This window comes from Balaenoptera musculus, chromosome 11, assembly GCF_009873245.2.
Source record: "Balaenoptera musculus isolate JJ_BM4_2016_0621 chromosome 11, mBalMus1.pri.v3, whole genome shotgun sequence".
Lineage (NCBI taxonomy): Eukaryota > Metazoa > Chordata > Mammalia > Artiodactyla > Balaenopteridae > Balaenoptera > Balaenoptera musculus.
In genome coordinates, this window is record NC_045795.1 from 92443828 (window position 1) to 92461742 (window position 17915).

General features: G+C 41.4%; 1 protein-coding gene across 1 annotated transcript in view; it reads left to right on the forward strand.

Annotated features, from left to right (window-relative positions):
* The window catches only part of ITPR1 (inositol 1,4,5-trisphosphate receptor type 1), a 320973-nt gene that overhangs the window by 141521 nt on the left and 161537 nt on the right, over window positions 1-17915 (forward strand). Inside the window, 8 exon segments of the mRNA XM_036868683.1 lie at window positions 1087-1241; window positions 7828-7927; window positions 8918-9078; window positions 9602-9743; window positions 12344-12502; window positions 14610-14782; window positions 16173-16292; window positions 17277-17471. Of these exon segments, the coding sequence (XP_036724578.1) occupies window positions 1087-1241; window positions 7828-7927; window positions 8918-9078; window positions 9602-9743; window positions 12344-12502; window positions 14610-14782; window positions 16173-16292; window positions 17277-17471 (1205 nt within the window).

Sequence of the window (17915 nt, forward strand, 5' to 3'; positions counted from 1 at the left end):
TTTCTTTTCTTTCTTCCGTCCCTCCCTCCCTTCCTTCCTTTTTTTTTTTTTTTTATAGACAAAGGCTGGGGCTGCTGATGAACTGAAAAAGCAAACTGTTGCCTACAGTCCTAGAGCTCAGGCCCCATGGAACGAAATTGTCTTATGCGCTCTCCTTTGCCTGTTAGATTTGCTTTTCTTTTCTCCATTCCATTTGGAAAGGAAGCAGGGCCTCAGCCTAAGCAAAGCAAGATAGAGACAAGGGAAATGTGATTTTCCTAGTACATACAGGTGGATATTGTCATCTTGCAAGGATGTTAAACATGAAAAATGATCCCGTATAGAGTCGCACGGCGGAGAGCCACCTTGTGAAGCCTGTCAGAGCAGACGCTAGGCCCAGCATGCTGCTTCAGGCTTCTTAGGCAGATGGCCTTTGGAGACTAGATGTGTTTTTACAGTTTCTTGGGAAAGCTTTCATCCTTGTTCTTCAGCCTTCACTGTCAGAGATTTTCTTCAGTCTCAGCCAAATCCCTCACGTAGCAGGAGGGGCCCCTTTTCCCCTGAATTGTCGTCAGCAATTGATTAATTAGGAACATTTTTTCAGGGCTAGTCTGACTTCTCAAATATTTTTCTTGGCCACACGGGGATAGCTGCTTGCAAACACTTGGATTCAGGTTTATTTCACTGCATTGTTTTTTTTCTCCTGGGAAGTAGCTGTATCATATTCTCGCTAGACAGTTTCACTGTCGGTTAACACAACCGCCCATGACAAAATCCACAGGCTAAGTTTTCTCACAGTGCTTCTCCTGTCTCCCGACCGCTGCGCAGGGGTGTACCGCCTGTAGCACTCTGCCCGAGGAGAGCTAGTAATGCAACCCCACGTTGCTTAAGCATTTTTATTGCAACACCAGGAGGTAGAGTGTCAATCTTCTTGGCGTGGGTGGCCAACTATCATCTTCGATGACTGCTCTGAAACTGTGATGCTCTTCCTGCCAACTACTGACGCTCACTGTTGTTTCTTCCCTGTTCCTGTGGGCTGTGCAGTGATTGTAGTGAGGGAAGGCCGTGGCACGTGCAATCCTTGACTTGATGACTTTTCCTCCTCAGCTGGACCCTGATCAGGATGCCTCCCGAAGCAGGTTGCGAAACGCCCAAGAGAAGATGGTGTACTCCCTGGTCTCTGTGCCCGAAGGCAATGACATCTCGTCCATCTTTGAGCTAGATCCCACCACCCTCCGTGGAGGCGATAGTCTTGTCCCGAGGTATGAGTCCAAAACGGCTTATCTCAAGTGAGTCAGGGTGGTATATGCGGCCTGGCTGGGGTTCTCGGAATCCACAACGTCATCGTCGTTCTGGAAGCTTTTGCACAGGATTTGGTAAAGGATTTGTTCTGGTTGCCCATGGAAATGACATCTGAGTTTTCTTTTTTCTTCTTTTTTTTTTTAACGGCTTATCAGTTGTAAGTTCTCAGTAGTCAGTGGTTAGCTAAGACGTGCTATGTTTAGGTGAACAAACCAAACGTTAAGCTTAAGTAGCTCAATATTTCTAGTTTCCTTTACTCTCTCCCTCCTTCCCAAATCTGAGAGATCTCCTGGTCAATTGAATAAACAATTGAAAAGAAATTCTAGAAAATGGAACGTTTGAAATTCACTCAATGCATAGTAAATTTTATTAAAGGTATTGAGAAATCAGACCAGTCTTCTTTGGTTATTTTATTAAATTTGACTTTTAGTTTTGTTGCATAAAAAAGCATTTCCATTTACTAGACTGAAAATGGAACAAAAGCTCACTCTTAAAATCAACAGGGACTTCCCCTGGCGGTCCAGTGGTTAAGACTTCACCTTCCAATGCAGGGGGTGCAGGATCAATCCCTGGTTGGGGGGCTAAGATCCCACATGCCTCATGGCCAAAAAACCAAAACATAAAACAGAAGCAACATTGTAACAAGTTCAATAAAGAGTTTAAAAATGGTCCACATTAAAAAAAAAAATCTTGAAAACACAAAAAATCAACAAAAGTATTAATAGTGGCCAACACTTGTTGAGTGCTGACTACATGCCGTCTATAATGCTAAATACTCATGTTACATAATTTCACCTTCACCAAAACCCCTGTGAGATAGGTATTATTATTTGACCTTTCCTAGAGGTAAAGAAATGAGGCTCAGAGAATTTAAACAACTTACCACAAGTCAGCGAGCACCGTTGCAGAGCCAGATAGGGCTGTTCTGGCAATTCTGACTCTTGGACACAGCCTTGGGTAGTGGAAGTCTCCGTGGCACTGGGAGGCTTTTACCACAGGGCCCCTCTCTCTGAGGATTCCTTTGTGTTTCATTACTCCTGTGTATCATGGCTGTTTACCTGCTCAGCCAGAGCTGGGCTGTGAAAGTGACAACTGCAGCTTGGGTGCTGTTACAACCGGAGAACACAGAAATGTCTGTGTAACGCAAAAGACTATGTTCTTAAATATTGTATTATAGGGAACGTTAAAGGAATTGTAAAGAAAGTAATGGCTATGGAAAAGTTCGTATCCAAGTGTCTAGCATACACTAGGCACTTAGGTGCTTAATAAAATTAGACGGCAGAGAAGGGAATGATTAATGCTAACAAAAATGCCAAAACATGAAATTAAAAAAAAAAAGAATTAGAGGAGAAGCTTCTCTTGTTCTGAATACTCTTCCTATCCCTCTCAGAGTGATAAACAGAAGGCAGTGTCCACAAGAAGAGAACCTTACAAGGATGCTGTTCATTGCCATTCAGCACAGTGATCGCTGGTTCTTACCCTCTGCTGGGTCATTAACCCCTTGAGAATCTGTGAAAAGCTGGAGATGTTCTCCTATTAAATCCCAAGTATGGGCACAGCTTCGCGTACTCCAAGTTTGTCCTGATGTAGATTGCTTTTTAAAAAAAAAAAATGATATATTGAGATATAATTCATGTATCGTACAATTCACCTACTGGAAGTGCTCAATACATTGGTTTTTAGTAGATTAGCAGAGTTGGGCAACCGTCAGCACAATTGATTTTAGAACAATTTCATCACCTCAAGAAGGAGCACCGTACCCATCGGCAGTCGCTCTTATTTCCCCAGGCTCCACCCTCAGCCTTAGGCTAATCTGCATTTTGTCTCTATTGATCTGCCTATTCTGGACATTTCATATAAATGGAATGGCTTTTTGTGACTGGCTTCTTTCACTTAGCATTGTTTTTAAGATTCATCCATTTTGTAGCATGTATTCTTCATTTCATTGTATTCCTGAATAAGATTCCACTGTATGGTTATGTCACGTTTTATTTATTCACTTACTAGTTGATGGCCATTTGGGTTATTTGCCTTTTTCTGGCTGTTCCGTGAACATTTGTGTACACATTTTTGTGTGGACATACATTTTCATTTCTCATGGGTCTCTACCTAGGAGTGGAATTAGTGGGTTATGTGGTAACTGTATGTCTAACATTTGAGGAACTGCCAGTTTTACATTTATAGTTTTATATTCCCACCAGCTGTATATGAGAGTTCTAATTTCTCTCCAATGCTTGTTTATCTGTCTTTTTTATATTTGAGCCATCCTAGTAACTGTGCAGTGGTATCTCATTGTAGTTTTGACTTGAATTTCTCTGATGGCTAATGATGATGATCTTCTCATGTGTTTATTGGTCATTTGTATATCATTTGTAGAGACACATCTATACAGATCCTTTGCCCATTATTTTTTGGACACTTAAAAAAAAGGGTTATGTGTCTTTTTATTATTGAGTATTAAATGTTCTATATTACAAACCCCTTATCAGTTATGATTTGCAAGTATTTTCTCCCATTCTGTAGATTTCTTCACTTTCTTGATGGTGTCTTGTGAACCACAAAAGTTTTTAATTTTGTTGAAGTCCAGTTTATCTATTTTTGCTTTTGGTTGCTTATGTTTTTGCTTTCTTAAGAAACTGTTGCCTAATCCGAGGTCACAAAGATTGATGCTAATGTTTTCTTCTGAGAGTTTTAGTAGTTTGTGCTCTTTTCACTTAGATCTTTGATCGATTTTGAGGTCATTTTTAAAAATCCGGTTTGAAGTAGGGTAGACTGCTTTTGTAAAGTGTCCTTTCTCACTTACTACGTAGATAGGCATAGGGACTATAGAATCCAATTGCGTTTTGGTTTAAGTACTTTTCCATGTGTTGTGTCCTCTATTCTGGAAGTTCTTTAATGGATTTTGTTCTTAGGCTCCCAGAAGACAAGGGAATGACGTTAGTTTTATTTGCTAAGTTTTTTGTTTGTAAGGGTTAGGAAAGAACAGAACCATGTGATGTAAAATATCCGTCAGAAGATATTTCATGGCATTCCCTTGGTGAAGAGGAATGAGGTGCCAGTTGGCCATATTCCCCAGTGGGCTGGAAATCCCCATGATCCCGTGGGAAGGGGAAGTTTGAATTTCTAGGTCAGCTTGCCAAACAGCTTTGGTTGGCTGTAGAGCCCTGCTTCTGTATCCCCTTGATTCATTACTGTTTCTCTGTTGGAAAACATTCTTTGTGGGCAGTTGTCCATAGACAGTCTGATTGTAAACTCATAAGCAAGGGAAGCCTTGTGTTCACCCTGGAAAAAGTGTCTGGCATGGTTTACCAATGTGTTTATTATTAGTTATGATCTTGGACTTGGTCTTAGCTTTCTAAATTTTTATCTGCTCTTGCCCTTGGCCACCAACCTCAGAGCCAGAAGTGAACAGGGCCTCTTATTCATTGATTCAGTGGAGTCATAAAAATTTTAGGAGGAGTACACACATTTCCCTCTTTCTTAGAGTTGTGCTAAATTTTGCTTCTTTGAAGATCAGAAAGTCTGGCGGTAGATACATGAAAGTACCTGAAATGTTACCAGTAAAGAACTTTTTTGTAATAGTCATTGGTTGAAAGAATGCTTTCAAGACAAACTGAAAGGGATAGTGACAAGTCCTGGATATAATAAGCAAGATAGTAAAATTGCAATTTATGCAAATTAGATGCAATAAATGAACATTGGGAGAGCATCCAGCTTTGTGGCTCTTTTGCACTTGTCCTGATATCATGACTTTTGAGCTAAGGATTGGGAATGAGACTTCAGATGAATAGATAGAATGCCCTTGGTATTTTTTTTTTTTAATTTTTATTTATTTATTTATTTATTTATGGCTGTGTTGGGTCTTCGTTTCTGTGTGAGGGCTTTCTCTAGTTGCGGCGAGCGGGGGCCACTCTTCATCGCGGTGCGCGGGCCTCTCATTATCGTGGCCTCTCTTGTTGCAGGGCACAGGCTCTAGACGCGCAGACTCAGTAGTTGTGGCTCACGGGCCTAGTTGCTCCGCGGCATGTGGGATCTTCCCAGACCAGGGCTCGAACCCGTGTCCCCTGCACTGACAGGCAGATTCTCAACCACTGCGCCGCCAGGGAAGCCCCCTGCCCTTGGTATTTTAAATGAACTTTGACATAGAACTCTATAGAATGTAGTCAATCATCCAAGTAAAAGTTAAGCTCCAAGCTTTCAGTTATACTTTGAAAATAAGAAAATGAATCCAAGTTCCTCAGAAGAAAAAATGCAGATCTCGGTCAAATTTCTTGTTCATGTTGTTTAATTTATATTCGTGCTATTCAAAGTAAATACCACTTGTAATTTTCAAGACAGTTAAAATGAAGGAAGTTAGAGGATCTGCTGAAGAGATGTGCCTGGTTTAATGTGCCCTCCCCCGTGCCCCTTTCCCATGAACTTGGGATGCTATTGTTTTGAATTCCTCTTAATGCAAATGACTTCCACGCTGTTCTTTCTGCTCTGGTCCCACCAGCGTTTAAAGTTCCAGCTCAAGTTTTCTGTAACAAAAATATCCCATGACTCCCTGAAGCCTCCTTAATCTCCTCCTCTAAAAGTACTTACCTTGACTGTCTCCCATCTTAAAGCCTTTCTAACGTATGTCTCCTGTTACTTTTGCTTGGCGTGTGTTCATTTCATCTCACTAATGGGACGGTAGATTCCTTAAGAGCGAGTATTATGTCACTACTTCTTTAAAAGAAAAGCAAATTTGAAAAACATTGTAAAATGATCCATGCTCATCATAAAAAGGAACAACAACAAAAATATTTTAAAATCTCATGGAGAACAGAGAGACAAGTAAAAAATTACATAAAATCTAACCATTCAGAGGTAACTACGACAAACATTTTGGTTTTCTGTAGTTTCAGACACGTCTCTGGGCACACAGATAACCTGTGTATAATTTATCATAAATGAATCAAGCTATTTTTAACATTTTTTCCACTGAGCAATATGTCCTGTACATACTTCCAAGTAAATAAATATCGATTGTAATCATTTTTAAAGAACTCTGTACTATTCTGTCTTACATACTATAATTAACTAGCCCATTACTGAGACATTGGGTTGTTTGCAAGATTTTAACTATTATAAATAATGCTTTGTTGAACATCTTTCTGCCTCATTTTGCACCTGTGCTGTCATCTCTTAAGAAATATAAAAATGAGATTGCTAGATGAGAAGGTAGGTACATTTTACATGTTATACAAAGTGCCAGACTCTCTTCCAGAGTTTAACCTGTTGACACTCTTGCCATGAGTGTGTAGAACTCATTTCTCTAAGCTCTGTAAGCTCTCTAAGCTCTAAGTACTGGGTTGTATCAGTTTCCAGGATCTTTGGAATATGATACAATAAAATGATATATTGTTTTAATTTGTATAAATTGAGGAAGTTGAATGTGTACTTGGATGTTTATTGGTCATTTATGTTTCTTTATTAAATTACTGGTTTGTGTCATGTTCCATTTTCATTTCCAATACTCATGATGTTTTTCTTACTGATTTTTAAGATCTCTCTATGTATGTGGATTAATACCCTTTTATACTATACATTAATCTTTTATTTTCCCAGGTTGTCAATTTTCTTTCAGTTTTGTTCATGATGGTTTTTAAAAATTGGAACATTTTTCTACTTCTGCTGTATGGAAATGTAAAATTTAAACTGTGTAATAAGATGTATCCATCTTTTGCTTCTGAAATTTGGAAATCTTTTATTTTGTTATGTGCTTCAAAAGGCTTTCCCGCTCACAAGATTATTAAATTTTTACTCACATTTTCTTCCAGGCATTTAATGGTTTTATTTTTTGCTCTATTGATCCATATGAAAATTTCAATTACTGCTTTATCATCTCTCATGATAAGCTCTAATAGGTACTCAGTAAATACTTTTTGTTACTCTGTCTCATGCTCAGTTTGTTCTGAGACAGTCATTCACAGTGTATAATTTTATACATGCATACCTCAGAAATACTGTGGGTTCAGTTCCAGACTATCGCAATAAAGCGAGTATCACAATAAAGCAAGTCACACAAATCTGGGGGTTTCACAGTGCATATGAAAGTCACGTTTACAGTACACTGTTATCTATTAAGTGTGCAATAGCATTATGTCTTAAAAAACAATGTACATATTTAATTTAAAAATACTTTATTGCCAAAATGGAACCTATAGACTTGCATGATGAACAAACCTTTGACTTGTTAAAAAAACAAAAAAACAAAAAAACAGTGTCTGTTAAGGGCAATAGAGCCAAACATGATAGAATGCGGTGTGGCTGCATTTAGAAATACAGCACGAGACAATCACCTTAGAGTGGTTATGAATGGTTTGCCACTGTAGATCTGTCAAAGTGTATCTTGGACCAGAACCGTTTGCTCTTAAGTTTATGCTGTCCAATGTGTGTAGCGGAAAACCATTTTGGTATCCTTGTTTTATTCTTATAGGTTGTATTCTAGGCCAGTGGCTACAGAGAACCTAAATAGCCCTGTCCCTAAAATCCTTTTTCTTTTTTCTTCTTTTCCTTTAGAAACTCATATGTCCGGCTCAGACACCTGTGTACTAATACCTGGGTTCACAGCACAAATATCCCCATTGACAAGGAAGAAGAAAAACCCGTGATGCTAAAAGTAAGTCCCTGAACTTGGCTGCCTCCCTCGGTCTCATGCTCCCGATGAAAGGGCTCCTTTGAGGGCAGATGGAGGCGTATGGAGGTCTGAAGTTGTTGCTTCGGCAGGAGCGTGGTGGCGGACAAACTTGAATGTGATGAAAGAATTCTTTCCAAGGAACCTGGCTAAAGCAAGCCCAGGGCTTTTGAAATAACTAGAACCTTTTATTTTATTACATAGCTTCTGCCCTAAAGGTTGAGCAATTGTCTGGATTTCATATCTGTCTGAAGGCTGATTTTGGCTGGGGGAATGTTTGCTTGTGCCTTGACTTACATCACATACCTAGTTGATTCCCCACAATCTTTATTATTTCTTTATTTCTCTGTGTATTTAAATATGTACTTTTATTTCTTGAAAGTTCTTCCAACCTCTTTAATTTCTCTCCCTGAAGCCCACCTCTCCTTTCTCACCTTGTTCAGGATCATAGAGCATAAATACACAGACATAGGGTTTTTCTTTTTAAAAAATGGAATTACACTCTCACATAATATCTTTTGGTGATGGGGAAGATTATTGGAATTTTTTCCTCTACTTTAATGAACATTTTCAGGTGTATAGAAAAGCTAAAAGATCGGTGCAGTGTCTACCCTTATAATACTCTCAGAAACAAGAATTACCATTTTGTACATTTGATTTTTTTCCCTATGTATTTATAAACGTGTTTTTAAATTACAAAAGTCTCAGATGCTCCCTGTAACAAATGAAGCTGTAAAATCATAGTACTGCCCCATTTCCTGCCTTACTTTTCTCCACAATACCAACCTCTAGAGGTAACAGCTGTTGACGATTTGGGGTACATCTTTCCAGGTGTTTTTCTATGTCCGTTTATTTGAACCACAAGAGAGCTCTAGGCTTTTTGGATTGCCCCATGTCCCATAAATACACTGTTTGATTAATGTCTTACCCTCTCAGTCTAAGAGACTGTTCCACAAAGACCATCTTGCTTTTCAGATTGGAACCTCTCCCGTGAAGGAGGACAAAGAAGCATTTGCCATAGTTCCAGTCTCTCCTGCTGAGGTTCGGGACCTGGACTTTGCCAATGACGCCAGCAAGGTGCTGGGTTCCATAGCTGGGAAGCTGGAGAAGGGCACCATCACCCAGAATGAGAGAAGGTGAGGGCTCCCTGCCAGAACCGATCACGCTCATCCTCACCCGCTGTGGGTTTTTGAAATCCCTTGCAGAGAGAGAGGGTGCTGGGAAGAGCTCTGTGTGAGGGCAGCAGGCCTTAGCATTTGTGGGTGGCTTCAACGTGTGGTTTTCAAGCAATAGTTACTTTTGCTTTCACTGTTCTGAAAGTCTCTAAACTTGTAAATGTCTCCTTCTTTCTCTGTTTCCCTGTCTCCAACTTGGTCTCTGGAACTATCTTACTAAATGTCAGGGGTTGAGGTTACTCTGAGATAAAATGTAATGTCTAATATTTTGTGAAGGTGATAATGTTTTTGTGGACAATGTGGAGGTAGTGTCTCTATTTCACTCTTATTGGTGATTGGCCTCAACTGACAATTTCAAGGAAACTGGGAGAATGGGTTTGCTTCTGCTTAACTGGTTCCTCTGGCCTGAAGGCTTCCAAGGTGAAGCTTTCAGCCTGTTGCCCATCGAACACTTCCCATATCTAATAGCTTTTTTCCTCCTAAGATCTGTAACCAAGCTGCTGGAAGACTTGGTTTACTTTGTCACTGGTGGAACTAATTCCGGTCAAGATGTTCTTGAAGTGGTCTTCTCTAAGCCCAACAGAGAACGGCAGAAGCTGATGAGAGAACAGAATATCCTCAAGCAGGTCAGTAAGTGATGACATATTGGGTTGGCTTTATAAGAAATCAGTGGTATCACTGCTCTTATAGAGGGATGTGAATGATTTCCACCTCACAGGCTTGATCCATTGACTTTAAAAAAAAAATAGACTTAATTTTTTAGAGCAGTTTTAAGTTCACAGCAAAAGTGAGTGGGAAGTACAGAGGTTCCCCGGGTACCTCATACCTCCACCCATCCACAGCCTTGCCTGTTACTAGCATCCCCACCAGAGACGTACGTTTGTTATAGCTGATGAACCTACACTGACACATCATAATTGTCCAAAGTCTGTAGTTTACATTAGGCTTCACTCTTGGTGTTGTACGTGCTATGGCTTTGAACAAATGTATAATCACATGTATCCATTATTATCACGTCATACAGAGTAGTTTCATTGCCCTAAAAATCCTCTGTGCTCTACCTATTTGTCCCTCCCTTTCCCCCAACCCTTGGCAAGCAACCATTGATCTTTTTTTTTTTTTTTTAACATCTTTATTGGAGTATAATTGCCTTACAGTGGTGTGTTAGTTTCTGCTGTATAACAAACTGAATCAGCTATACGTATACATATATCCCCATATCTCCTCCCTCTTGCGTCTCCCTCCCACCCTCCCTATCCCACCCCTCTAGGTGGACACAAAGCACCGAGCTGATCTCCCTGTGCTCTGCGGCTGCTTCGCACGAGCTATCTATTTTACATTTGGTAGTGTATATATGTCCATGCCGCTCTCTCACTTTGTCCCAGCTTACCCTTCCCCCTCCCTGTGTCCTCAATTCCATTCTCTACATCTGCGTCTTTATTCCTGTCCTGCCCCTAGGTTTTTCAGAACCATGTTTGTTTTTAGATTCCATATATATGTGTTAGCATACGGTATTTGTTTTTCTCTTTTTGACGTAACTTCACTCTGTATGACAGACTCTAGGTCCATCCACCTCACTACAAGTAACTCAATTTCGTTTCTTTTTATGGCTGAGTAATATTCCATTGCATATATGTGCCACATCTTCTTTATCCATTCATCTGTTGGTGGACACGTAGGTTGCTTCCATGTCCTGGCTATTGTAAATAGAGCTGCAATGAACATTTTGGTACATGACTCTTTTTGAATTATGGTTTTCTCAGGGTATATGCCCGGTAGTGGGATTGCTGGGTCATATGGTAGTTCTATTTTTAGTTTTTTAAGGACCCTCCATACTGTTCTCCATAGTGGCTGTATCAGTTTACATTCCCACCAACAGTGCAAGAAGGTTCCCTTTTCTCCACACCCTCTCCAGCATTTATTGTTTGTAGATCTTTTGATGATGGCCCATTGATCTTTTTATTGTCTTTATAGTTTTGCCTTTTCCAGAATGTCGTATAGTTAGAATCCTACTGTATGTACCTTTTTCAGATTTTACTTCTTTCACTTAGTAAAATGCATTCAAGTTTCCTGCATCTTTTCATGGTTTGATAGTTGAGTTGATTGTTAACACACTTGTTGAATATCAGCCATGTGAGAATTTACCTGTTAGGAATCCCAACAAGATTTCAGTTGACAACTTTATTTTCCTCACAAATAATATCAAGTGCAGTGTATCCTTAAGGTTATTTCATGTATCTGGGAGATTTGGAGTATATGATAAACTCAGAAGGCCTGTAGAGGCTCTTATGGGGACCATTATAAGTCACCAAAAAATCTTACTGTAAATGAAGAATGAGTAGACAATAAAATGAACTCACAGAAAATACATAGATGATGTAATTTGGTATAAAGTTAAATAAACTGGGGTAGAAATAAATTAGAGGGAGGAAAGTGACAAGTCCAGGGTAGTTGAAGTACACGGAAATGTATGCCACACAGTTCTCTAAAGCTGTCAGAGGCTGGGCCACTAGAGCCAAAAGAAAAACGCGTTAGTTACAAGTCCCATAGTTCTCCGTAGGAACTTGGATTTGAGAATCCTTTCTCCTTTTGGACTATGATAGACAATATTTGTTAACACTCCATCCTGTTTCAACAAGGGTTTAAAGTCCCAGAATAAATTATGCCCTGCCGTTTGATGTGATAATTGCCAAATAAGACCTCTGGCTTAATGCCCATGCTCTTTTCCGCAATAGTGATTCCTAGAGGGTCTGAAACTGTGGAGGAGCCTTCGTTGAGCACTTGTGTGAGTGCTACACTTATGACCTGACACTTACCGTCTACTTTAATCCTTACAACACCCTCGTGAGCTAGGTATTGTTCTCTCCATATTACCGCTGAGAAAACTGAAGGTTACCTTGACCATGATCTGTACCTGTAGGAAAGTTATAAAGATGTGTATTTTCAACCTAGAATCTGCTGATTCCAGAGTCTGTGCTCTCAGGCACTGCTTGAAACACTGCATTTTCAAGTATTTGAGGACCAATTAGGTCCAGGAGGACTGAATTCAGGGAGGAGCCAGTCCCAATTGATGGAATGAATGCAGTTTTCAGGTTCATGATTGTTTGCATAGAGAGATTTTCCTATATAGTTTAGCCACCCTTGAGGTTATATTACTTCCAAAGAGAAGGTTAGCCCTTAAAACAGTAGGTGATGGCAGTTTTTATTCTCTTCTTTCTGCAAACAGATCTTCAAGTTGTTACAGGCCCCATTCACAGACTGCGGTGACGGCCCAATGCTACGTCTAGAGGAGCTGGGGGACCAGCGGCACGCGCCCTTCAGACACATCTGCCGCCTCTGCTACAGGGTCCTGAGACACTCCCAGCAGGACTACAGGAAGAACCAGGTTGGGATTAAGGACCGATGGGAAGTGATGGGCAGCTTCCTCCCTGAAGTTCATGAACTTTCCTCAATGAGTTTTAGGTGTCACATGTATATTTATTTAATGGCCAGGTAGTAGTTCATTGTTAAGTTTGCTCTTAGAAAGGAAACACAGTTTTTTTTTTTTGCAAGCCTGGGAGGATATATTACAGAGTTGAGAAGGATACCTGAAAATTCCCCTTCTACAGCCACCTTTGAATGAGATTTCTTTTTCTTGACATTGATATTACATATACAGTACTTCTTATGGCACATTCCCGTAAGACTTAAGGGCACAGTGATTCCACGTGCTTATATTGAAGATGGAGTGAAATCTTTTCTTCCTGTCCCATCCATTTCCTCCATCTCTGCTGGTAACTTTCTCTTTGTTTTGGTTCTGGCTCATGTTTTATGACATTCTAAGTCATCAACTGTGTGATGACAGTCAACACACACACAACCAATATATTCTCTCCGTGAATTAGGTGTTTTAACCTGTGTGAGGGTTCCTAACAATTGGAGATGCTGAGGAATCACTGTATCAGTAGTTCTTAACTGGGAGTAATTTTTCCCCCAGGGGACATATGGAAATGTCGGGAGACCCTGTTGAGTGTCATGAGTTGGGGATTCCACTGGCATCTAGGGGGCAGAGGCCACGGATGCCATTAACATCCAGCCATGCACCGCACAGCCCCCTGCAACAAAGAATTTCGCGGCCCAAGAAGTCAGTAGGTAGTGCTGAGGTTGAGAAACCCTGCGCTCCGTGAACTACTGTACGTGCACAGAGTGATGCTTATTGTAACCGGAACTCCAATCCCTGCCTTGTGTTACAAAAGGCTTTGTTTTTGAGCTTTGAATGCCCCTACATCTGGCCTTTAAATTTAAACTGTTCTCTGCAGTTAAAGTTTTTTGTGTGTCATCATAAAGATAGTGTTGATCCTAAGCAGTGCTCTAAAATGCTAGATGTAACTTTGTTAGCTAGTATTTCTAAACCTTTCACTTTGCCTTTGCTACTGTTTAAATATAAAACCTCACATACCCGTGATGCTATGCTTGTTAGTTTCATGGTTGCTATAAATCCACCTCTGGTGCATGAATACCATACTAGTGCCAGAGTGATTTTATTCCCTTCCAGTGAGGATACGTCAGAGTCTGTAGTGTGTGCCAGGACATTTTGCTTGTACACGAGGGGACTAAACCAGTCCCTCTTGCTGCAACTCTGGATGTCTTAGCTTGGTTGCTTATGGACCCTGTGCCAGCTGGCAGTAGTATATCCCTGGGGGCTGATGAATTCCCAAACATGCATCCTTATTGAGTGAGGGCTGAAAGGTGGCCCATGTCCGGTATGTTCATCCCGAGTCACTTTTAGAATTTTGGAATTAATGAAAAAAAATTAAACCAAGTTTCAAGGGCCGTTTGAACTTTGAGCAAGCAAATAGTCTGTTTTGGGCAGGGAAAATGTCTTTGAATAGCGACAAACAAATATTCATAAGAGGCTTCCTGGAGTTCTTAAATATTTCTATGGAATGTCATGTCTGATCCCCAGAAGAGAAGCCAGAGGTGCTTTCATATGTTCTACGAATATAATTGAGTGGCTTACGTATTCCTAACTTGTTTCTGCTACCCACTGACTTTAAAAATGTATTTTCACCCCAGATAAGGAAAACGCAATGGGGTAGCATTGTTCTAAATATCCAGGTAGGCTTGACTGTGTTTATTCAGCAACACAGAGCAGTGAGGCACAGTTAAATCCTCTTGAATGAGTAATAAACTCAGAGCTGAAAAACAACTTTTGACCTTTCGAAAAATAAGTCACTACATTAAAATGTATCCAGTGGACTTAATAAAAACGCCTATCTGTAAATACAGGGTATTTTACTTAATTACATCTGTGTGGCAGGTTTCGTAAAAATAAAGGATGCGAGGGAGATCGCAGCTGCCGCCCTGGATTAGGAAGTTGTGGAAAGGTGCTCCCCTGTGATCTCCCGCATGGGCAGTGGTGCTCCTCGGGGGTTGCTGCCCCCTCCCTTACTTCCAGCCTCAGCACTTTGTCTCCAGTCCTCCCCACTCACCTCGCTTTCCTTCCTTCGAAGGAGTACATAGCCAAGCAGTTTGGCTTCATGCAGAAGCAGATTGGCTATGACGTGCTGGCTGAAGACACCATCACTGCCCTGCTCCACAATAATCGGAAACTCCTGGAAAAACACATCACCGCGGCGGAGATCGACACCTTCGTCAGTCTGGTGCGAAAGAACAGGGAGCCCAGGTGAGGCGGGGGCGGGGTTGATAGGCAGAAGGTGGCTTTGCATTTCCGATGCAGGCACTGAGCGGGTCGTGGTGCTTTCTCCTGGGTTTCCTTTGTTTGGGGCTGTTAGGGACAGGTTTTGATTGGGCAGGTCTTGACAGGCTCTTTGATGAGTAGCGGAAAGAGCTTGGTATGGGAATGAGACCAGGGTAGAATCCTAGCTGCAACATTTACCAGCTGGGTGACCTTGAGCTTTAACTTCCTCATCCGCTAGATGGGTCACTGTGAAAATTAAATGAGAATAAATACATGTGAAGTGCCTGGCTCTTAGTAGGTGCACAGTAAATGACAACTATCGGCCACTCATTCACTTCGTAGCACCCCGTGGTGATCAGTTGGAACTCCCCCGAATATCATCAGTTAGTCTTTTGCACACATAGTTGTTACTTGAGTGTTTTTATTTACATTAGTGAATTCTATCAATTCTATTACATTCATACAGATCTCCCCCTCCCCCTACGCTCTCTTCCCTCTTTTTTTCTCCTTCTAATTAATTAAGATGCACACCATTTCAGGTGAAGTGGGAAATAGTTTACAATGTGCGTATCATGAACGGTGACCCTGGAGAGCTGAAAGTGTTCTTATAAAAATGACTGCCCCCACCCATAAAATGTTATTTTATGGACCATTCTCATGTGCCAGTGAGTGAACTAAGTAAGCACTTTGCATGAATTAGCTCATTTAATCCTCAGAAGAACTCTCTGAGGTTCTATATTAGCCTTTTTTGTCGATGAGAAAACTGAACCACAGGGAGGTTAAGTAATTTCCCCCAAATAACAGTACATATCAGAACGTAGTGGATCAGAACCAGGGTTCTGATTTGGGCCTCAAGCATCATAGCCTTGCCCCTCACCACTCTGGGTACCCTGCATCCTAACCAGGTCTTCCTTATGTGAGCTTCTTACTTGGTGGTTCCTTCTGTTCATTTTTACCTTGTCAGCTCTTCCTCACAACCGTCACTGCCATCCTTCCTCTTTTGCTTTTCTTTCTTTGCTCTTCCTCCCTCCCTCCCTCCTTCCTTCCTTCCTTCCTTGCTTTCTTTCCCTTCCTTCCTTCCTTCCTTCCCCCCCCTCCCTCCCTCCCTCCTTTCCCTCCCTCCCTCCCTCCCTCCCTCCCTTCCATCCATCCATCCATCCATCCATCCATCCATCCATCCATCCATCCATCCTTCCTTCCCTCTGGTGTCTGGGTTTCTGGGGGTTCCATGGATGCTGACACTAAAACCCAAAGCCTCGCTGACTTGTGTTAAAGGTAGGCTGGGTCAGTCCTCTTGAGGGAGAGCCAGGCTCCCAGAGCCCAACCCCTGCTCTGTCTACAGAAACAGTTTTATTTGGTTTCTCTTTCTCAATAGATTCTTAGATTACCTCTCTGATCTCTGCGTGTCCATGAACAAATCCATTCCGGTGACCCAGGAACTGATATGTAAAGCTGTGCTGAATCCAACCAACGCTGACATTCTGATTGAGACCAAGTGAGTGGGGTCTGCGGGTTTAAGGTAAAGAAAGATGAGAACAGGATTTAGATGGAGAATGTGTGGCTCAGTGGATGTCTGTGCTCATAGGTAATAAAACCCAGCTCCTTGATTTCTGAAGTCAGGTTGGCTGGCTATTGATCGTCCTCTTGCAAAGGTTCCTTGATCAGAGGAATTATCAAGTTAGCTTTTGGTGTGGGCTCCTCTGCATGGTGAGGTCACATACTTTGACAGTAATGTGAGCTCACCAGGGAACGTTTTACACATCCTTGGTTTAATTTTAAGAGTTTAAAATTCTCTAATTATGATCATCAGTTTTAAATTTTAAAGGAGGTAATTCATTATTGATATTAAGTCATTGTAGGGAAGAGCTTGTTAAATCATCACTGTTCGAAAAGTGTTAATTGGTCCACAGAAGTTTTGGTAATAGTAGCAATTCGTTTTTAGCAGGGGAGCAGTTTTCCTGAGAAGCATAGTGCCAGTAATATTTAAATGTTAAAAAAATGTTTATTTAAAAAACACTAAATTATGCTCTAAACTAGTGATTTGTTTTGTTTCTCATGCATAACTTAATTATGGGCTTGGGCTAATTCCGACTTTCTCAACCTTGGCCTTTTGATGTTTGGGGCCACGTAATTCTTTGCTGTGGGTTCTGTCCTCTGCATTGTAGGATGTGTAGCAGCCTCCCTGCTTCTACGTGCTAGGTGCCAACAGTACCCCTCCCATTTGGTTGGGACAACCAAAAATGTCTCCAGACATTGCTAGATGTCCCCCAGGAGACACAGTCACCCTGGTGGAGAACCCCTGGGCTAAAGTGTATGAAGACATTAATGTTTGGTTCTTTGTGGTTCTGCCGATGGGAGAAGTAAAGTGGCTTTCTGTGTGTGTCTTTTTGCAGCTAGAGTTCAACGCATTAATATAGTTGATCAGTGATGAGCAAGGATTTCTAATGTAATGAGTTTCCTCCCTCCTCTTATTTTCCAGGTTGGTGCTCTCTCGTTTCGAATTTGAAGGTGTTTCTACTGGAGAGAATGCTCTGGAGGCAGGAGAGGATGAGGAAGAGGTGTGGCTGTTTTGGAGGGACGGCAACAAAGAGGTTCGCAGTAAGAGTGTGAGGGAGCTGGCGCAGGATGCTAAGGAGGGTCAGAAAGAAGACCGGGACGTCCTCAGCTACTACAGGTGCGAGGGCGGCACGGGGGTCCTCTGATGAGACCGTCTGTCAGAAAGACGGCTGTGTACTTCAGGAGTTTGTAGAGTGTAAGGTTTCGTTGATACTTAGATAGGACATCGCCATCTGGGTGTGGCTCCGTCAGAAGAAGGCTGAGTGTTTGCATCAGCCCCCAGTTACAGTTGATCCCTACATAGCATGGCACGTGACACGGATATATTTTGTAGTAGTTAAGAGTCAGGCTGCGGGGTCACCTCTCTACATATTAGCTTTTTGACTTTGGTCAAGTTATTCACCTCTTTATGTCCCAGTTTCTTTATCTGTAAAGTAGAGACAATACTTACAGCGTCATAGAACTTTTGCAGACAGAGCTAGGAAATGTGTGTGTCTGTACACACGTCTGTTTGTCTGTCCACGTAGACACACACATATCTATTTCTATAGCGATCTATATA